Here is a 23,092-nt window from a genome sequence, read left to right on the forward strand (position 1 = left end):
GTTAGGTGACATTTTGTTCCTTAAATCTTATTTATCTTTTTACAAAATTAGGGGGGAAATGTTTTTGGAATATGGCTGTTGTCTTTCCCCCTCTTTTTCCTTTCTGTCAGTCTCATATTTCTTTTCATCTCTCTATCTTCTGCTCCTCTTCCGGAACTAGGAGTACTTGTGGCACCTTAGAGACTAACAAATTTATTTGAGCATAAGCTTTCGTGGGCTAAAGCATGCATGCATCTGATGAAGTGGGCATTAGCCTACGAAAGCTTATGCTCAAATAAATGTGTTAGTCTCTAAGGTGACTCAAGTACTCCTAGTTCTTTTTGCTGATACAAACTAACACGGCTACCACTCTGAAACCTGTCTTCCAGAACTGTTACCCTTCAGCTTGTGCCATTAGGGTTTTTGTCCACTAAATTAAGGTGTCAGAAAATCCAGATGTAGAAGGCAACAGAGGGTCCTGTGGCACCTTTAAGACTAACAGAAGTATTGGAGCATAAGCTTTCGTGGGTGAATGCCCACTTCATCAGATAACACTTGCGTCTGATGAAGTGGGCATTCACCCACGAAAGCTTATGCTCCAATACTTCTGTTAGTCTTAAAGGTGCCACAGGACCCTCTGTTGCTTTTTACAGATTCAGACTAACACGGCTACCCCTCTGACAGATGTAGAAGGATATTCTCACCAGAAGCTCTCTGAGTCTGGGAGATAGCTGTGGCTTTTTTACTTGGAGACACTGTCTCAAGGAAAGATTCCATTCCCTTTACATTCCTGCATGCAGTTAGAGTGCAGAATAAAATATCTCTTTGGATTTTTATCTTTACGATAAAAGATAATGAGAAGGTGTTTTGCTTTTGCCACATGTGAAATAAGTGTTCTCTGAGTAGCTTCTGTATATTCCCGCTCATGAGTTGTGCCAGTGAGTGCAGTTCTGATGATAGTTCCTTAACTAGTAGTGCCCATTGGAGTGCTCACAGCTCCCCTCCTGGGCCACCCCTCACTGTTCCTGAATATTCTATGGGCAAGGCTATGAAAGGGGACTCGGCCCTCCAGCCACTCGGTTCCTTCCAGCCACCATCAGCGATGGACTTGGAACCTCTCTGGACCTTCAATCCAAATTGTGTTTAAATAAAAGTGCATTATGAAACTTTTTGCTTAGGTTTTAGATGGTTAAGATTGCACACGGTTAGCATTTACACTTTCAGATGGGTGGTTTTTACCACTTTTAAGTTAACTTTGGCATCCTTTTGAAGATTCCTGTATGGCAGATCCCCCCTTCCAAGGCACCTTTTGGTTCTCTGACCAAGCTGCTGTCACTAATACTATCCTTGCAGGACCATTGCTTTCACCTCTACCTTCTGCACTGGATCCAAGATTGGAAACACTCCTGCAAATGGAATTAGAGGTTCTTCCTCTTTCCTCAAGCCATCCACAATTTAAACAAAAGCAGGGATGTGCCCAGAAATAAAAATTTGATGGTGTTCTGTGCCCCCACCATGGCCCGGGGCTCAAGGAGTTCACTCTCCCCCGTGGTCCCAGGGCCGGAGAAGTTCGCTCTCCCCTCATGGCCATGGGGCCGGAGAAGCAGTCAGCTCCCTCTGTGGCCCGAGGAGCTCACTCGCACTGCCGTGACCCCAGGGCTGGAGGAGTTCTGTGCCCCAGCCAATTATTGGGGGGCATTGCCCTCCTTGTGCATACCCCTGAACAAGAGACATTCAAAATCCCAACCATTTCTACTTTGTGGCTAGGATTATGAACTAGATCCAGTGGGTGAGTATTGGTCCAACTGGCATATGCATCCATAGCCAACACGGCCCCTTTGGCCAACTCCTTCAGATCTGGATCCATATCACATATTTTATTCTGATCAAATGCAACCCCCTTTGGGACCTCAGGGTTTAATTCCTAAGTATCTAAAGCTACCAGATTGATCTGTGAAACCCAGAAAAGGAACACAGTCTCCTACTGTGATTGCTGATGCAATATCAGAAGTACATGACACAAGGGATGTAGGATGCAGATCCTGACGCTGACAACCAGACATCTCCCCATCAGAACATCTGAGTGTCTTCTGCATAATCTCCGTCTGCGGGTGCAATTACATGTCAGGATGGCATCCACACTGAAGTTACCAACATCTGCCGTAGAAGAAACGTCACATCCAGTGTTTGACATCTTTGGCTCTCATTCCTCCATCAGATTTTTTCTGCTTTTATTGGATGGGCTTTTACACCCAACTAAGCTCATCTCATCTAATCCAGTCACTTTCCAGGCAACAAGCAGATAAATTCCCCAAGAGTGTTTTCATACCCATCCTGCCCCATATTTCCTGGTAGTAGAGGCAGCTATCTAAAGGTCGGAAAGGGGATTGATCCATTCTAGTCCGTCAGAGAAAGATGGGGAAAAAAGTTTTCTCTTCCTCCACTTTAGGTTTAAAGGTAGCAAACTATCAAGCTGTCATGGCTCACTTCCAATATCACCTTTGGGAAAAATTATTAATATCCTCCAAATTCCTTCCTGACAAGCGGAGGAAGTTTGGCAAATGTGATCATAATGGAAACTCAGCAAATGGAAAAATATGTCTTCAAGGTGATCTTTGACTCCTCAGATTTTGTGGTCAGAGGTGCTTTGTCTGCTACTTCAATGAGAAGGTTTGCCTGTGTGACAGTGCTCACTTAGGTAATTGTGTAACGGAGAATCACAGGCTTAATTGGGATCAATTAGCCTGTAATGTGGGGATTGTTGACACTTGTGGGCAATGATAAGGCTAATGAGTTAATTAGCTCAGCCAGGGGAAGTTATACAATTGGCAGGAATGGGAAGTAAAGAGGGGAGCTCAGAGAGTGAGCTGGGTGTGGCTGAGATAGCTGGGTGGAAGGATCCTCCTGCTAGGTTCTGCAGTGCCTGGAATCTGAGATTAAAGGGACACATGGCAGAAAGGAACAAACTGTGAGTATGTTGTGAATAAGAGACCATGCAAACGGGCCAGGCAGCATGGCACACTGGGTAGCAAAGGGAGCACCTTGTGACAGCTTGTCTTTAATTGTCAGGACTGCCACCAGAAACCAAAGCAAAAGTTGAGGATCTCCGTTTTGAAGGCGAGGGTCTTTTCAGTATCAGGACCAAAGAGAACTAGAAAGAATGAAAGAGACTAGATATACTGCCGGGTCTCTGGGCATTTCTTAGCAACCAGGAAGAAAACCAGGGATGTCCCTCTCCAGATGTCAAAGGCAACAGTACCCTTCCTTCTCTTCTTTTACACCTGATGTAGAGGAGACACTATTATCTGAAGTATCCAAGGAGATCCACAGCACTCTTCTCAACAAAGAAGTAATTTTAAATCAAGACAAGAGGCAAACAACCTTCTGTAATGTCTTTAGGACCAAGCCCCAGGTCCCACATTTGACAGTTTAAATTAGGATAATCCACAGTTGGTATCCAATATAGCTTGAGATTATTTCCAATCCCCTACTCCCCTCCTTGTTCAGGGACCCCTCTCACAAGAGTCTGTTGAGATCAGAGGTTCTGGCTCTTCTCAAAATAGAAGTGGTGGAGGAGGTCCAAATGGAATTCAGAAGGAAAGGGTTCTATTCAAGATACTTCTTGGTTCCCAAAAAAGGTGGTGGTCTCTGACCAATCATGGATCTAAGGAAACTAAATATCTTCATTAAGAAATTCCATGACAAATACCTCAGCTTTACAGTAGGAAACAACCATTATCAATACACAGTCCTTCTGTTTGGCCTGTCTGCCACCCTCAGGATATTCAAACTGCCTGTCCGTGGTAACCGCTTACTTGCGAAGGAAAGGGATACATGCTTATCTTTACTTGGATAATTGCCTAATAAAAAAACATAATCAGAAAATCATCTTTGCAAAGCCATTTTCTCATATTGTATCCTTTTTGAAAATCCAAGGTTCCTGATAAATCAAAAAAATCTGATCTGGAATGGACTAAATCAATACCTATCATCAGCTAAACAGAGCTCTTCTTCCTCGAGAAGGATTTGAAACCATCCAAGTTGCTACACACAGTCTACAAACTCAATCATCTCAGCAAGTAATATTCTACCTCTGATTAATTAATAACCTATGTCATTCCATATGTTCATCTAAAGATGAGAACCCTTCAACACTGGCTGTTCGCCAACTACAGACAGAGCATAAATAGCATGTATCAGAAACTAATCATTCTGACAAAGGTGCTGCTATCGTTACAGTGGTGAACTCAACCATAAAATGTGCTCCAGGATGTACAGTACAGCCCTCCAGCACCATCAGTGACTGTCACTGTGGATACATCCAATGTAGGATGGGAGCTCATTGCCACACCTTCAATGCAAGAAGTCATTGACCCCCAAGACAAGATTCCACAAAAACCTTCTAGAATTCATTGGGTGTTAAAGGCTTTTCTACTTCCTGTGCAACACAAGATTGTTCAAGTGGTCACAGACAGTCCCACAGCAGTTTATTATATAAACAAGCAGGGAGGAGACCACTCTCCCTGGCTCTGCAGGGAAGTGCTATTATGCGAATGGTGCATTACTCGTAGTGTATTTCTGATAGCACTATATATGCAGGAAAGAACAATGACCTAGTAGATCAACCCTGTAGGGTCAACGTGGATACACAAGAGTGGTCCCTGAAGACATCAGAAGCACAGGGAATCTCTGTACAGTGGGAACACCCAGCCATAAACCTATTAGCAACCAAATAAATATGAGGTGTCAGATGTTTGTTCTGAGGATGGGGATAGACAATCATTCGATCTCAGATGCATTTCTCCTACTATGGAATCAAGGGTTCTTGGGTACTTCCACCCCCCCCCCCATGCTGAAGGTCATACACAAGATAAAGCCGGACAAGACCAGTATTATTCTAATCACCTTGGCTTGTGCCAGGCAACAAGGGTTCCCAATCCTACTCCACCTGTTGACAGGGAACTTCAAGACCCTTCCGGTCTATCTAGATTTATTGACCCACCAGAGCAGTTGAGTCTGTCACCCAGACCCAAACTCTCTCCAGCTGACAGCATGGACGATAGGTTTCTAACTAACTTCAAGCTTTCATGTTCAGCTGATGTACAAACTATTTTAATTAATTCTAGGAAAGAATCAACTAGAAAATGGAGTGTGTTAAAATGTGTTCTCTATGTGGGCAGTTGAAAATAGCATACCTCCTTCATCAGACCCAGTCCAAATCATGCTTAATCTCAAAATTCCTGTTCTGTCTTTATCCTTGATTAAACGCTGTTTATCAGACATATTGGTTTTCACACTCTGGTTAACAATAAGTCAGTATTCACACATGAGTCAGTAAAGGAATTTACCTAGCGATCCCCCATGAAGGGGATCCCTCCACTGTGGGATCTTAACTTGGTTCTCACACAATTAATGAAACAACCTTATGAACCTCTGGGAGAATGTTCTTTATTTCATCTTTCAATCTTTCATCTTTTTTGCCCCAAACCTCTTGCCCATAGGGCTGAAGCCATGCTACACACACTACTAGAATGATTTAGAAGTAAACAGAGCTTTGGCTTACTCTTTAGATAGGACAAAGAACTTTAGATGTTCTCCTATTTTCCTGTGCAGAAAATAAAAAAGGGTAACCTATTTCTTGACAATTGTTGTCTAGATGGATTAGACGCTTCATTCAGGAGACATACTTTTTTGGCTTCAATACCTCTTCCCCAGGGAATTAAGTCTCACACTTTACTAGGCTAAGGTGGCATCGTCTGCATATCTCAGACTTACGCCAATTGTAGAGATCTGGAAAACTGCCACTTGGAGGTTCATCCATACTTTTCACAGAGCAGCATGCCTTGGATCTAGCCTCTAGGTCGGATGTTCAATTTGGCAGTGCAGTCCTACAGTTGCATTTTTCACTAGAACTCCTCATTTCATCTTCCTTTGAAGGAGTACTGCTAGCCAGTCTAGCCCATGAGTGGGAATGTGCAGAAGCCACTCTGTGGTTCCTTACTTGTAACAGAGGTTTTTCAAGATGGACTCTGCATGGTCACACTTCCCACCCATCTTCCCCTCTTCGTTAGAGTCCTAATTACAACACAGACCTGAGGAGGCAGTAGAAGGAGCTGAGGCAGTGTGAGCGCCACTTCCCCTTTTGTAGCCTCACCCCTCAAACATTCTGAAACAGTGAGGGTAGGGACAGGAGGGGGCATGTGAGCCCTCCAGTGGGCATGGCTAGCTAAGGTTCCACCATCAGAGCTGCACCAGCTAGCACATCCCATGAGTGTGACGAGGCAGACTTCTCCTCGTAGAACCTCAGTTACAAGGAAGTACTCTTCATTTACTACAGTAAGCAAAACTGTGCCTGGCTGTTGGTGCACATCCATGTCAGAGAGGCATTACCCTCAAAGGTTAGACCATCAAAACAGATCCCTCTTCCCTTAAGGATAGGTGGACACTGACCTCAAATTACAGGAGGCAACGATGGGCCCATGACTTGGGAATAATATACAGCGCTCTGATCCAGTGTGGCCAACTATATGAGCTTAGCCTACAGTCATCTGCGATTAAACCCATGGTTGTCATAGTGGCCATGAAATCCTGAGTTGACTCAGAAATCTCATCATCTATTTGAATGTTCAAGTCACTGAGCACTGTTAGTCTCTGTACTGTACCTCCAGTATCATTGCAGTGAGAATCACCTCACACAAAGAATTTACTATGCAATAGGACAATCATTACACTGAAACCTATTCCAGCATAGCTTTAGCCCAAAACTCTCATATGGAAATGCTGCATCACAAACATTAGCATTAGATCAGGAGTCATCCTGCGCTTTTGGTTAGATGTAAAGAACATGGCCTCACAAACAAGACAAGCAAACCACCTTCCAGCCAATCCCTCTTCAGTTCATGTCAGGACAGCTGCACCAGACTCCTAATGCATCCAGCTAAAGTTTCAGTTATACATGCAAAGTCATCAGCCTGACTTTCATCAGCTCATGGAGGGTCAGTGTTTTATGTATTAACCAGAGACTTTTCTTTCAACAACGTGAGTAGAGTTAATAAATTTGCATAGGGAAAGAATAGTACAAAGAAAATTAAAATATAACAGTAGGTTCATCTGTTCCATTTGTGTTTGCAATCTAAGCAAGAAAAGAGCCTCTTTCTTTCAAATTCTCCTTTGTTACTTGTCTGATTCATTTTAGATTAATCTTTTATTTTGCTTTATTTCCAAAGGACATCCATTACCTTGCAGTAGATAAGGGTGAATTGGCACTAGCTGAAGTGGCAAAGAAAAAAGCTAACGACATTGATGCAGAATCAATAACTACGGGAGTTGGTAAGAATTAATGCTTTTTTTTAAAAGCCCTTTTTGTTTTAATCAATACTTGTTCTGCATCACCACGATGTTATACTTGTAGGGGGTTATTGGTTAATTTGAATTGTTTTCTTGGAAAAGGAGGTGGTGGTCTTTATTTGTGGGGAAGAAGGTAAGCTTATGAAAACAGCATTGCTTTGCCTTTGGGTATAGAAGTGAGAATTGTGTCAATGTGCGGGCTGCAAAGCAAAAGAGAGTAAATCACCACAGTTTTATAGAAAATAAGAAAAAGGGTTAATGAATTCCATGCACATTGTAATGAGATCAGGTGCGAAGGGTCCTGATCCTGAAATCCTTATTCACACAAGTAAACTTTATTTATTAAGGACCAGATTGTGGAAACCTTACTCACCTGGCTGAGCATTTACTCCCTCAAGTAGTCCCGGTGAAGACAATGGGATTCACTTTGTGAGGCCTCTGGAAGTACTCAGGTGAGATAAATGCTCTCCAGTCTGAGCAAGGGGGGCTTCACCATCTGGCTCTAAAGTAGGTCTGGTGCAGTCAATGGGACTTGGCATTTGAGTAAGAAATATCTATGTGAGTAAAGATTGCAGGACTGTGCCCATAGTTGGGCCACCAGTAGCTCAGCAAGCTAGGCAAAACAATTTGCACCTCTCTTCCCCCCGCAAAGTAGAAGGCTTGATCATTTCTTGTGTTTTCACTTAATCTCTTTAAAGAGACGTGTAAAGATATGGAGACTGTTCTGTTTCTTTAAATTTGTAGCAGAATTCAGAGGGCGGGGAAGTCCGGAGAAGATTCTAGGCAAGAGCCCTATGTAAGAGAGAAAGAAAGAGCATAGCAGCCAGTGGTGGGCAATCTGCGGCCCGCCAGGGTAATCCACTGGCAGGTCGTGAGACAGTTTGTTTACATTGACCATCCACAGGCATGGCCGCCCGCAGCTCCCAGTGGCCGCGGTTTGCCGTTCCCGGCCGATGAGAACTGCGGGAAGCGGTGCGGGCTACAGGGACATGCTGGCGCCGTTTCCTGCAGCTCCCATTAGCCAGGAATGGCGAACTGCGGCCACTGAGAGCTGCGGGCAGCCATGCCTGCGGACGGTCGATGTAAACAAACTGTCTCACGGCCCGCCAGCAGATTACCCTGAGGGCTGCATGTGCCCTGCGGGCCGCAGGTTGCCCATCACTGCAGCTTTATCTGTAATATGTATAATACCATTTTCCTTATTCCAATGCTGTTCTTTGCTGAGTGTCAGAGCAAATCATCTCTTTCTGTGATCCTTTCCTATTGTCACATGATAAGAGAGTAGGATGATCTTGTGGTTAAGACATAGGCTTTGGAGTTAAAAAAAATTGTGTGAACTTGGGCTAGGCAAGTTTTTTGGGGGCCAGACTGTCAAAAATAGAAGATTATAACTGTGAGTTTACATTTGTACATATCTGATTGTGAATGCAAATGCTAATGTACACGCGAAAGTCAAGTATTTTTATGTGCATGTGGCTAGTTCAATGCCTAATGGGCTATGTGTGCCTGTAAAAACCTGATTTGCATGGGCTCATTGCATATTTGCGTGTATGAGCGAGTCAGGCACACGTGTATATATGCAGCCGTACACACTTAATACTACAAGTTTAGCCCTTAATCTTGCCGAGTCTGTTTCATTATGTGTAAAATAGAAATACTAATACTTAGAGATTTTATGAGGTTAAATTAATGCTTTTAAAATGTATTAAGAATCTTGAATGGAAAGCCCTCTCTCTGTAACTGCTAATTATTATTATTTTAAAGTAAACTCCTTCATTGTAAATGATAAAGTCAATCCATCATCTTTAACCATGGTCTTTAAGATGTTGTCATTCTCTAAATAATTAATATCAGGGTGGTTTAAATTTTTTAGTAAATGCAATGCCCCCCTGATAAATTGTAGCGAAGCCTCAGTATATTAACAGTGGGTTTGATTCAGTTTCTCCTGACATCAATGGGAATCTTACCATGAGTTCAGGAATTGGATAGGGCTCTAAGTACTTGAAAACGGAGTTAACAGTTTTGTTTTCTTTTGTTTGTAAACATATACTGAACTTTTGCATTATGCCGCTTTAATTTTAAATTTGTGACCCAAGGAAGAATCATTAGCAAAGAAGGTTTTATTAGGCCTGGGCATTGTTTAACCACTCAAAACAAAAGCAAAATCAATGACCACCCTATATGTAAATTACAGTGTCAATGCAACACTAACTCTGAGAAGTGAATCAGGCAAAAGTCAGAAGTGTCAGAGTTATGGTTCAAACAACAATCTTAACTCTGCCTCTTGGAGTGTATGTATTACAACAGAGTCTTTCATTACAGACCATGTATGCAGTAGTACAAAATACTACATGTGCATTTAAGGGTGCATGCATAGAAAAATTAAGTTACCAGCTGCCCCAGTGTATTGTGATTCCCATTTTTGAGAGATGTCAAGCATCAGGGGGTAGCTGTGTTAGTCTGTATCCACAAAAACAACAAGGAGTCCGGTGGCACCTTAAAGACTAAGGGTACGTCTATACTTACCTCCGGGTCCAGCGGTAAGCAATCCATCTTCTGGGATTGATCCCGGAAGTGCTCGCCGTCGACACCGGTACTCCTGCTCCACGAGAGGAGTATGCGGAGTCGATGGGGGAGCCTGCCTGCCACATCTGGACCCGTGGTAAGTTCGAACTAAGGTACTTCGACTTCAGCTATGTTATTCACGTAGCTGAAGTTGCGTATCTTAGTTCGAAGTGGGGGGTTAGTGTGGACCAGGCCTAACAGATTTATTTGGCCAGAAGCTTTCATGGGTAAAAAAACCTCACTTGAGATGCATCTGAAGAAGTGGGTTTTTTACCTACGAAAGCTTATGCCCAAATAAATCTGTTAGTCTTTAAGGTGCCCAAATAAATCTTATGCCCAAATAAATCTGTTAGTCTTTAAGGTGCCACCAGACTCCTTGTTATTTTTGAGAGACAGTCTGAGTGTCCAGGCCCCTTTTATTGAAGCCAGGGTTTTATCCAGCTCCCTTATCTGTTTTCCCTTCCCACCTCTTACTTTTCCTCTTCACCATCTTGTGACCCCAGACCTTTCTTCCATCCTGTTTCCCACTCCCTGTTTCTCTCCATGCCATCTGCCTGCTTTCCTCTCTTCTTCTATTCTGTCTCAAGAGCATTTGAGGCTTCCTAGATCAAGCCCTTCACTTGCACTGCAAATTTCAATGAGAAAGCAGCAGTCAAAGCAAACAAACAGTGAGATGTGCAAGTGGTGTATCATAGAGGCAGCTGGGCCCAAGTTCTATGCTAAGGTATGGAAGGGACTCTGTAAGATGATGGTAAAATCAAGGGATGTCTCATGAAGGTCAGAGGATGAGTTCCCTCTCTAAATATTTGTCCCCCAAACCATTTATGTACCAATCCCTCCCATCCACATTCTGTAATATGTACTCCCTGGCCCCAACTCACCCTCTCATATTCCACTCCCCAGTAACTCAAACAATGTATGACCAAACGCTTTTCCCTGATTGCAGAACTCTTGAGAGTACCACATCCCTTCTTCAGACAACCTCAAGTCGCCAAAATCTTCCCAGGAGCTGTGTTGGCACCAAACGTGCTTCAATTTAGATTAAAACTTTTTGACAAAGTTATAAACTGCTGAAGTCATAGAATATCAGGGTTGGAAGGGACCTCAGGAGGTCATCTAGTCCAATCCCCTGCTCAGAGCAGGACTAATCCCCAGACAGATTTTTGCCCCAGATCCCTAAATGGCCCCCTCAAGGATTGAGCTCACAACCCTGGGTTTAGCAGGCCGATGCTCAACTTTAATGTATAGTAGTGGCACTGCAGCCTTGAATAATGAGCTAATTGCTTACTCATCTTGACCATAGCTCAGTGTAACATGGCAAAAGCCAGACTTAATGTTGCAAAGGAGGCAATTTTTCCTCAATGTAATTTCTGGATTTGTACTTCATTTGAGCTCCTTATATGGTCAGAGTTTGCCATGCATATATCCAAGAAACAACTGTCCAAGGATCCTACGGCCAATAAGAAGGCCTGGATGATTCTGATGAAAACACTTAGAACCATTGAAATTCCTTTGTGTTTCAGGAGGTAAAACACAGCTATTTTCACTCAGGGTTTTGCAGGGGGAAAGTGGAGTCAGCTGGGCTCTCTGCTATTCCTTGCCCTTGATCTGGGCCTAAACAGACATTGTTAGATTAATTCGATAAAAGCTTTTTAAGAGAAAGCATTCTCAACAGATTTGATGTTTGAAATCCTATGAGAATACATCGTGTGGTATTATGAGATCAAAATAATGGCACTGTACACTTTCTCAGAGTAGAAATGCAAAGTCCTTCCCTTTTCTCCAACTCCAATTTGAACTGGAGACAGGTGGCCATGGATTTTATGGCTGTCTTTAATCTAGTTTTGGACCAAAGTTAAATTCTGTGGAATTACTTCCACAGCAGATCTTTAACACAAGCTTCTTGGCAAAGGCTCAGTGATTTCACTATAACCTTGTCCTGAAACTTGTTCTGTACTCCTCAGGTAGCTGTATTGCTGTGAACAATATAGACGTTTTTTAAAATATCGAGTAAAGAGAAATCTAGGCTTACACGTAGAGGATTTGTATTCGCTCTTGTACATACCCTACCAGAGCACAAATAACTAGATATTGTTTTATCCACTGTAGGAGAGCACATCTGCTCAATTCAGTAGCCTATAGATTGCTAATGTAAACCTCAGCTACAAAGCTACAAAGAACTCACAAGGCACAATGTGTTAAGAAATGCCATGTTTAATAATGATCATGGAGGTAAAGAACTCAGCCATTCAAACATTATTGCACTATGAATACCCAATGAAGAGCATATGTAGTAAATGTCAGAAAGTTTCCCAAGGCCAGCTTCCAACAAATTACATTAGAGCCCAGCAAGATGAATTTATTTTAACCTTCAAATCAATAGCTTTCACCCAAAAGGGATTCATGTTGTGACAAGAAAGACAGATAAATGCTGCATAGTTCAAAGGCAAACTGTGAAGCCCTATACCTTTACTTAGAAATTAATTTTAAAATATTAGTAGCTCTAATGTTTGGGCAACATTTTTAACAGTGGTACCTTAATCAAACAACTGGAGATGTGTTAATTCCGCTGTTCTAAAAAGCCCTCTGGGACTGACTTACTTAGTGGTCCATTAGTTGACATGAAAAAAAATTGAGTTTTTTCCCTTAAAATATATATATATATATATATATATATATTTAAATACCTAGCTACAATGATACAGATATACTGCAATATTTCTTCTCATAGACTATATAGTAGGAGAAAACTAGGAGGAGTAGCTACAAAGAACTCAGGCAGATCACCTCATTCTCAGAGAATTCCACTGGTTCCACTTGCATTTCAAAATCAAATTTAAAATTGCCCTCCTTGCTTTTGTAATTATACAGGAACTTGCGTTAGCCTATCTTTGTAAAGTGCTTTGAGATCTACTGATGAAAAGAGCTGTATAAAAACAAGGTGGTGGTATTGTTATTGTATTATTACTATTATTAGTTTCTATTATATCATGGGGATTTCTTTTAAACAAATGGCCTTCACAACATACAAGATCTTTAAGCATAAAAAGGGGAAGTTACTGTCCAAAATTTATCCCTGTAAGTCACCAATATATCCTGATCCCGAACCGACTCTGTAGGTTTGAGTAGTCAAGAGTTCCGTTAAACCCGTCGGAGAATTCCTGCATTTTAAGTGCTCAGATGCACTCGTTCTCTTTGACTTTCCTTGAAATTCTCACAATGTCTAAGAGCACTGTCTTTTGGAGGCCACTGATCGTGGTGTCTTGCACTCCTAAGGTGTTCTTGAGCAGCTCATTCATATCCTTAGGGATTGCTCTAATAATCACTGGGATTGGCTTTGCTCTAGTTTGCCATCATCATTTCACTTTGTGTTAGAGTTCTTCATACTTTATCTTCTCTTCTTGTTTCTCTTATTTTTATTATCTGATAGAGTTCATTTCTCTTCAGTTCCCTCACCACTCCTTTCATTCTTCTAGCACTAGCCTTTCTTCTGTCCCCTCACGCACCCTCTCCACTACTGGTGAGAGAGCCACCTCCCATCTGAAACAGCTTTCTCATATCTACCTGCCTCATTGTCTTTCCATCACATTTACAATTTTAGATGAAAACTTACCGTTTCTCCTTATTTCTCTCTGCCTCTGCTGTTATTTATTATTTCATGCTGTAAAATGTTTTGGGATATAGTATGTATAAAAGGTGCTATCCAAAATAAAGTTGTGTTGTACAGTAAAAATAAAGCAATATCTAATTGTTCCAGATCAGAATATTCCAGTGCCAGCCTTCAAATGATAAGGGACGTGATGTGCATAACTTTATGTTCAAGTGTTCTAAAAAGTTAGGGCCTCCAATTTAAATACCAGAGCTCCTGTTCATTTATTTAGATTCCCAGTTTAAGTCAATCAAATCCTCAGGAGCCAAATCATTTGCTTAGAGTATTCCAATAATATGACTGATTCCCCCAGGAGGCAAAGAAATACCCATTTGAATCCAAAATGCTCCTTTCACACACAATTGGCAGTTAACCTATAGTGAGAAATGAGCTCTACCATGTGACCTTTCAGAATACTGTGCCAGGCATAATGAATGCATTATAAAGCTCCCCTTCATCTCTTTAAGTCATTTAATTATGCATACTTATTGCCGCACATAGGATCTGATCCAAAACCCACTGAAGTCCGTAGAAAAATTCCCATTTACGTCAATGGACTTTGGATCTGGACCACACACTGACCTGAGGTACCCCAGGTCAGGAACAACAGGATGAGTGACAGCTGGGTTAGGGCTTGGTCGTGCAAGGTGCTGAGGGCGCTCAATTCCCATTAGTTTCAGTGGGAACTCAGAGCATTCAGTTCCTTGCAGGTTGCAGCCCTACTGCACCTTTAGTCCTGAATCCTTCCGTTGACGTGTTAGACCCTCGTTGTTGTTACATATTTTACATGGTTTTGTGAATTGACTGTCTGAATGTTCTGCTTGATTTTATTGTTTAGTTTTTGTTACTTAACGTTTTCATTTCTTCTAAACATTAATGAAAATAAATCTTCAACTCTTAATGTTGTAGAGGTTCTGGTCACTAATTGCTTTACTTCTTGCATTGTCTTTGAGCAGCATCACATCAGGTACTTGTTTTACTTGAGTTATGCCAAACTATTTTTGCCTCCTCTTCACCTATCTTCACTTCATTGTGTCCTGATGTCAGTTTTGATCTATGCTTTCCTACTGCTAGGCAGCTTTGCCTAAAGACATAATCTTAAGCCCCTAATAATTATAAGTACATCAAAGGCTAGCTGCTTTGCTTAGCTGCAGAGGGTCTACACAAGGCTCTGTGTACCTGAACTTGAAAGAGATTTATAGTTTTCAGTCAGGTTTTTAGAATAATTATGGCATTCCTTCACTTTTTTTTCTTGTTTATTGTGACTTAATGTCTGCTACAGAATGGGACTTGTTTTTTTAAAAGTACCAATACCCAAAATGTCAAATGAAATGAAGAGGCCGTTCAACTTTAGGTCTTGATTTTTAAATGAATTGATTCCCATTTTATTTGTAATACCCCCAGTACAGTATTTGCCATCTATGTCCTAAAAGATACTAAGAGCTTTGAGGCTAGCCAGACCTGTCGCTTTTGTCTTCCTGAGATGATATTTCAGACCGAAAAAAATTCAGCAATGGGGAAGAGCCAGCCATGGTGTAACACCCATACACCATAACCTAGTAGGGTAGGTAAACTGGGACAAGGAGTAAAGGGGGGACAGAAACTGGGACTGAAGGATAAGGAGGGGTAGGGGCTGGGAGATGTAAAATGGGAGTGGTAGTTGGGGTGGTGGAGATTGGGACAAGGAAACTGGGACTGAAAGGTCAACCTAAATAAAAGCATTTCCTAACTTTTGAGTGCTTGATTTTGCAACCTTAATAGTGTTCTTCTAACAGTTTTTATGGAAGTAATAGATATACAGATTGTGGGTATTTTATCAAGCCTTCATGAGGTATATTGCCATTGCTGACTCAAGGTATTAATGTGTACAATCTGCAGACTGTATCTCCTGACCTATAGGCAACTCCTCAGAAGCCCCTCCATGACTCCTCTCATGGAGAGCCCGTGGAGTGGCCTGTCTGGGGACTGGTGGGGAAGCCAGATTCAGTGCAAAAATAGTCCAGAATATTCCCCTTCTGCCACTGCAGTTTCATTTGTGCTTTTATGTATATACATCAGCCAGAATCTGGCTCATAGTCAACCATTTTGTAATCCTGCCGGATGAAATCTACTATGTACAGGTAAAAGAATATTAGTGTTCTATCATTTGTGAGGGTCTCTTTCCATGCTCTATCTACTTAGCATTAGATGTGTGTCTGTCTGTTCATAATGTATCATAAGTGTGTTTCGCTCATATACCCTAGCTCCTTTCTCAAGCCTATAGTTTCTCTGATTTTAGTATTTTCAGAGTGCATTCATATATATAGAAGGAATAGCTGGCAAACACATACTTGCATGGCAGTTGGTATGCACACCAAGGTTATAACCTTTCTTCTGTTTACTCTGTATAATGTAACGTGATGTGACAGGGTGTAGCACATCACAGCGGTGATGTGTCAGCTGAGGAATTTGAAGAATAGGTGTTTTTCTGGAACACAAAGCTATAAAATTTGTGAGGTTTTAAACAAACCGTGTTTACAAAATTGTAATATCGGAAAAGGTCTTTTTTAGTCTGTTTCCCGCCAAATGAGTCAGACGAATATTCACTGCAAAGGTGGGTAAAAAAGGGAAATATCAGCCCTAGCCTGGGGCAGATTGGAAGGGAAGAAGAAGCTATAGATTCTCCTGTGTTCAGAAGTGTCAGCGTTTTCTAAATAGAGCTAGTCAGTCAGTCTTTGTACATCTGTTTGCTGATGATACAGATCAAGTAAAGAACTTTTTTTTAAAACTCTGCCTGTGATGATGACTCCAAGCAAAGACCATGGACTCTCAAGTTCTGTGCCCAGGGTCAACTTGAATGCCATGGGAACCCCATAGCAAAGTGGAGGTCTTGGCTGTTTTCTTTTTAGTGGACCTAGGTGAAAGAGGGGGTAAATACACTAGCATTTCACCTGTGGAGACTAAAATCAGACACATCAAAAGTGAAAGTAGTTTGATGGTCTTAACGTAGTACTTATTTGAAGGTTTGCCAGTATAACAAATCCAGCACATGCCATAGTGTTTCACTGTTGGAAGTCTCTGATCGGGAGAGGGCTGGTGTCAGCATAGCAGGGATGTTCCTGGTAAAAGCAAAGTGGAGCAGATTGACTAGCACTGACAGTGTGCCTTGCACTTGTTGGCGTTATCAACCTGTTACTTTCCTGAGCACCAAACCTGGCCAAAATATGAAAGAGAAGGAGAAATAGACCAAGCTGAGAGAGAAAAACGATTGCCCTGCAGCTTGGAAAACTGACCAACAGCGCCCAAAGCCACAAACAAGGTCATTGGAGGTCATGGTTTCAACCCAAGGGGCAATTCTTTCTTTAAACTAAAACCTTTCCCCTGCTATATATTTTTGTTTCATTCAATGAAATTGTCTTTTCCCTGAATGTTCTGTATCATCAGTTAGTCTCCGCTGAAGCGTCTCGGTTGCAAATCTCAGGGTCATGTGACCATAGCCATAGCAGAGCTCAAGCAGTAGTAGTAATAGCCATCTTACAGCAATGGAAAAGGTTGTTTTTTTCTCTGTTACAATTTCAACCCTTCACGTTCACGCTGCATATTTTGCTCAGAACATTTATCGGACAAGTTCCGGACCCCTGGTTAGAAATATTTGTGCTTTATAGTATTATTTCCACAACAGTCTTCATAGCTGACTCCAGGCCTAGCTGGCTCTAATGAGGTTAGTTCTGAATCATGTTAGTTTTAAACTATTGACTTTAATCTTAAATGCAACTCATGAGGCAACGTTGACCATCACTGCATGCTTGTGTCTGAATTATGAAATTTCAGGATGTTGTAACATTATGATGGAAAGATGCAATGTCATCACATAGCGACAACCACAATATAATTTTGGAATGGGTGGCAAACCTAGACAATTTACTGCTTCTTCCTCTCTGTTTACCGCTGGGAAGTGAGGAGAAGGCAGGTTAGAGCGAGAAAGCTGCTCCTTTCGCTGGCTTTAAACACCCCCATCACTTCCACCACTCTATATACAGACATTACAAACAGTTCTATATTTATATCATATCTATCATGAATAGATATAAAGTATCATGAAGATTTTCTTGGCATAAGTTTGGGATGATCATATTGGCTTGAATTCTCATGAGTAATTAGGTTAGGCCTGAATGCGCAAAATGAGTGAGGTGTTGTAACTGCCCGGTGGGAGGAGGAGAAGGACTTAGCTCATCTCTTTTAGCCCCATTGGTTGGGTGTTCCCTTCGTCTCTCTCTCTCTCTCACTCTCAAAGTGTCAGTTGGGCCAGAGAGAGAAAGGTGTGAGAGAGAGCACAAGCATGAAAATGACTCTGTAGCCTGGCAGTTAGAGCACACACGTGGCAGACCCAGGATCCAGCCCCCCTGTTCCAGTGACTCTAATTATTTATCTAGAGTGCACTGAAGGAGCCCCACATCAGAATATCCCAGATCTCGGTGGTTAGAGCACTCACCAGAGAGGTGGCAGATTCATGTTCAAGTCCCGTCTTCTCCCTCAGTTGGAGGGGAGACCTGATCGGGGTTCTCTCGCAGCCCAAGTTGAGTATCCTAACAATTGGGCTAAATGTTATGGGCAGTGGTGGCAGCCAGAGGTGCTGGAACAATTTGTATTGTGGGGGTGATGACAGCCATTGAACCAAACTGTAAACCCTGGAGATGATGGAAACCACTTCAAACCAAGGGGTGCTGCAACACCCCCCAGCACCCCTAGTTCCAGCACCTATGGTGGCAGCTGTTGTCATAGTAGTAGTAGTAGTTTTGAATGAACTTGCCAGAGGAGCCCAGCCCAGTAGGCGGTCTCTGAGCAAATGCCTATCTTCACCTGGTTCGTGAATCTCTCTGGAGTTTAGGTGGCAGATAGGCTCCTGGGCACCTAGAGGGAGGCAGGAGTGCACATGCCCAGAAGCTGAAACAGTGCCTGTTGGGATTCCTTCCGAGACCTGTTTCCACTCAGCTTCCCAAGAACTCAGTTCGACTCCAGCCTTCGTCACTCAGGTATCTTTATTTGGCATAAAGCTGTGTTTCGCTGAGCTAATCAGACTCTAACACAGGGTGGATGGATGCAGGTACATCACAACTCCAAAGTTACACACACGCCAGCACGTAGCCCAGCTAACATTTCTTCACTTTTGAGGTCAATATAACTGAAGTCAGACCAATATTGACATATAACCACTGTTATTCTCTGGCTCTGTGTTTTTTTTCCCCCCCAATGTTTTTTTTCTATATACTTTTCTTCCTCTCTACAGGATCTCTCAACATTTTCTCATTTAATCATGTCTTAATTACAATTTCTTTCTGTAGCTATTTCTGATCATAAGAGTATTTAAAAGAAATGAATTTAAAAACATTGACCGGAAAAAATATTGCTCGGTTTATACAGGTCACAGGTTTGACAGTACTTACAACTCCAGCATCTCCTTACTCATACCTTCAGCCTTCACATGCTTAGCGCCCTAACGATTCCAATTTTGTTAACCTCTCCTTAGAAGACTGAGTTCAATAGTGAGCCCTACCTATGCTATCTGCTCTTTCATTATGAATTCAAAAGCAGTCAGTCTACAGCCTCTAAAAACCGCATGGGGCAGAGACCTCCAGTTTATCATCTCAAATAGACTTTGGCCCGCTTCCGTATATAAATGGTACTCATGCTTTTTTAAGCTAATGTATCGTTCACTTATCACTTCCCTTAGATTTGTTTGTATAGTGGAGACAGTTAATTATGTAGTTAGGCGGTAGCATGATGACAGCAATATGAGTAAACTAAACGAGAGCCCGAGAGTGCTTCTTGCTTATGATGTGATAATTGTATCTTTTGTTAAGTTCAAGGCTAAGCTGTTTAGAGGAATAAACTCTCAGTCCAGGGCCCTCTACAGGCCTAGAAATTAATGAGTTAACTGGGAGAAGCCTTCAAGCTATTATTATTATTATTTTATTATATAATTATTTATTTGTACTATACAGAACTGTACTCTGTCTTCTCAACTGTGTAATTTACTGGATATATAACATCTCCCTCTCTGATTGATTGGTTTCTACCCTCAGTGCTCCCCTTCCATAGGCACATAAAAAACGTAGCTTCCGCTGGCTCCCCACCTTCTAACCCTATCTAGCCTCAGACCTCTCAACACCTCCATCCCTGCTCAATTTTCCTTGCCATTTGAAGAAGACTTAGTTCCCCGCCACACTTCTTTTTCCCACACTAACAGTGATTTCTTTTAACATTAAGTTGTATTTGATATTTGGGGCTATGTGTAGTGACAGGGTAGAAGAAAGTCACAGACTGAAGACAGGATGTTGTTGTGGACAGGTAGCCTGTGAGTTTGGGGGACAATAGAAAATCAAAGCAGAGGGTTTTGCATAATCAGTGTGCACTTATTTCATGTTGAGATTGAGCCAGAATAAAGAGGTAGATTTGAGAGTCAACTTAGAAATGATCAGAAAGTGTAGCCACCGTGAGAACCCTTCCCATGTGCTTGGCCAGTCATGCCCCTGACACAATCTACAGGGCTTTACACACTATAAGGTTATTGAGAAATCGCTGTGTCGTTATTATGCAAATTAGATCCCCTGAGACAATGTGAGCGTAGGGAATTGCATAACTGTGAAATAAGTGTCTATCCCTTCTCCCTGATTGGTTGAGACAATTTCATTTCGGAGAGCATGTAGTAATCAATGTGGTTTCCAGTGGAGTTGTTTTTTCAGTCTGGTATAATTTATTTGTTGAAACTTCCTAGTGTAGAGTTCAGTTCTGCTCATTTGCTAATCTTGTTTCATCGCACATAATCCTTGCTATAATTCGATCATAACCTATACTTGCTACAAGGTGCTTATACAGAGGTTTGGGGGGTGTTTTGTGGCAAATATGCCAAGGTCTGTATTGTATATGTCCGGCTAGGACAATCTTAACACAGATCCTATTGATTAGGTCAGAGTGGGGGCCTGTCTCTTCTCTGAGATGGGAGATTTGCTGTCTAGGGGTCTCACTTGAGACAACAGGAGACAGTAGAGCCTTCTGTTTAAAGCAAGGGCGTGGGAGTCATGAGGTCTATGTTCTCTTCCAGACTCTGCTCCTAACTCATTGTTACATTGAGCTAATTACTTAACCTCACAGTGCCTCCGTTTCTATTTCTGCCCTTCAGTTTCCCTTAAATGATACCCTCCTGTTGTTAAGTGCTTCAGTATCCTTAGAGAAAAGGTTCTAAATAAGTGCAAGTATTATTTGTTTTATTTTGTTATGTAATGTGCACAACTGACACATGGCAACTTCACTTGTGAGGGGGGGATGCTGTTAATTGATTAATTTAGCTCTTGTGTCTATTCACCAACTGGCAGACGCTTGCCCTATTCCTAACAAAGCCATAGTTTGTGACTACTAAGTACTGTATGTGGGGGTACAGTCTGCTCTGATGTACATCACTGAAGAATTTGGTCCCTGGCATTGAAATTTCTTTGTCAAGTACATAAATCCTCAAAAATTTTGACCCAAGAATGAATTTTGTTCACTTCTCCATCTTCATATATTTAGAGTTCTAGAACTCTGCTGGCCCTGTTCTCCTGTTCGTTGTCGTAGTGTGGCGCTTTTCTGGCTAACTGTTCAGTGGGAGGCAGTGTGGGTCATTGGATACAGGACTACACAGGCACTCAGGAGACGTACGTTCAATTTCTAGCTCTGCCACTGACCTCCTGAGTGACCTTGGACAAGTCTCTTCCCCCTCCTACCCTTCATTTGCCTTGTCTATTTAGATTGTAAGCTTTTGGGGTCAGGGATTCTCTCTTACTGCATGTCTATACTGTGCCTAATATAATGGAGGTGATGACCTAGAGGCACTACTGTAATATTCATTATTATTATTCATTATAATAGTTCCATTCATATTTATTTTGAATTGTTGTATCCAACTTCTCCATTTTTTTACCTTCCTGTCGTAAGTTAACTGTATAAATAGGTGAAATCCTTCCGACTTCTAAAATCCTTCCTTTCTCTTACAATATCATGTAATCTTTACAACATGAGGTAAGAGAGACTTCTGGGAAGTCAGGTATCTTTATTCCATGGCTTCTTATTCACTTTCACCATTAGGTGCAACTACACACCATTACAAGTAAAGACTAATTTTAGGGTTACACAGGAATAGATCTTTAAAGGGATTCTCCATGTTGCTTGCCATCCTCTTATTTGAGTTGTTTCTAATGATGAGGCCAGTTTGCTAATGAATGGCTTAATTCTGCAAGGTTTAAACTCCACTCAGCACTTTGCAAGATCAGTCCCCAAAGCTGCATTTTCCCATTGAAGAGCAGCTCCCATAACAACAACAAAAGAACTGTTTCTGCCCACACAAATCTGATTACTGATCTGGAGGCCTAGAAAGTACCAAATAACACCATTAATTATTTTCAAACAATATGATGTAGCTCCCCTCTCTTATATGTAAACTTTATATGAATGCTTTAAGTCCATTCATGATGTCATCTTACTCACAGATGAGCCTTAGGGTATGTCTACACTACGAGAGTAGTTCGATTTTACTTAAAGCGAATTTGTGGAACCGATATTACAAAGTCAAACGTGTGTATCCACACTAAGGACAGTAATTCAACTTTGTGAGTCCACACTAACGGGGCAAGCGTCGACGTTGGAAGCGGTGCACTGTGGGCAGCTATCCCACAGTTCCCGCAGTCCCCGCTGCCCATTGGAATTCTGGGTTGAGCCCCCAATGCCTGCTGGGGCAAAAAATGTGTCGAGAGTCATTTTGGGTAACTGTCATCATTCAACCCTCACTCCCGCCCTCCCTCTGTGAAAGCGCCGGTGGGCAATCAGTTGGCGCACTTTTCTGGTGATTGACAGCACGGACGCCACAGCACTGCGAGCATGGAGCCCGCTGCGATCATCGCTGCAGTTATGGCCGTTGTCAACACCTCGTACCTTATCATCCACCTTTTTCAGAGGCAGATGCTGAGAAATCAGGCGAGGAGGCTACGGCAGCGCAGTGAGGACATTAAGTCTGAGAGAGGCACAGACCTTTCACAAAGCACGGGACCCCGCACTGTGAACATCATGGTGGCAGTGGGTCATGTTGATGCTGTGGAACGGTGATTCTGGGCCCGGGAAACAAGCACGGACTGGTGGGACGCATAGTGCTTCAGGTCTGGGATGAATCACAATGGCTGCGAAACTTTCGGATGCGTAAAGGAACTTTCCGGGAACTTTGTGAGTTGCTGTCCCCTGCCCTGAAGCGCAAGGACACCCTGATGCAAGCAGCCCTGACTGTCCAGAAGCGAGTGGCCATAGCCCTCTGGAAGCTTGCAACGCCAGACAGCTACCGGTCAGTCACGAACCACTTTGGCGTCGGCAAATCTACCGTGGGGGTTGCTGTGATGTAAGTAGCCAACGCAATCGTTGAGCTACTGCTCTCAAAGGTAGTGACCCTGGGAAACGTGCAGATGATCATAGATGGCTTCGCTGCGATGGGATTCCCAAATTGCGGTGGGGCTATAGAGGGAACTCACATCCCTATCCTGGGACCGGACCACC

General features: G+C 42.4%; 1 protein-coding gene across 5 annotated transcripts in view; it reads left to right on the forward strand.

Annotated features, from left to right (window-relative positions):
* Positions 1-23,092, forward strand: part of WDPCP (WD repeat containing planar cell polarity effector) — a 249,225-nt gene that overhangs the window by 180,175 nt on the left and 45,958 nt on the right. For all 5 annotated transcript variants that reach the window (XM_005287202.4, XM_042857181.2, XM_005287204.5 and 2 more), the window contains one exon: positions 7,206-7,308. In XM_005287202.4, the coding sequence (XP_005287259.3) occupies positions 7,206-7,308 (103 nt within the window). The remainder of the gene's footprint in view (positions 1-7,205; positions 7,309-23,092) is intronic.

The sequence above is a fragment of the Chrysemys picta genome, chromosome 3 (genome assembly GCF_011386835.1).
Source record: "Chrysemys picta bellii isolate R12L10 chromosome 3, ASM1138683v2, whole genome shotgun sequence".
Taxonomy (NCBI): Eukaryota; Metazoa; Chordata; order Testudines; family Emydidae; genus Chrysemys; species Chrysemys picta.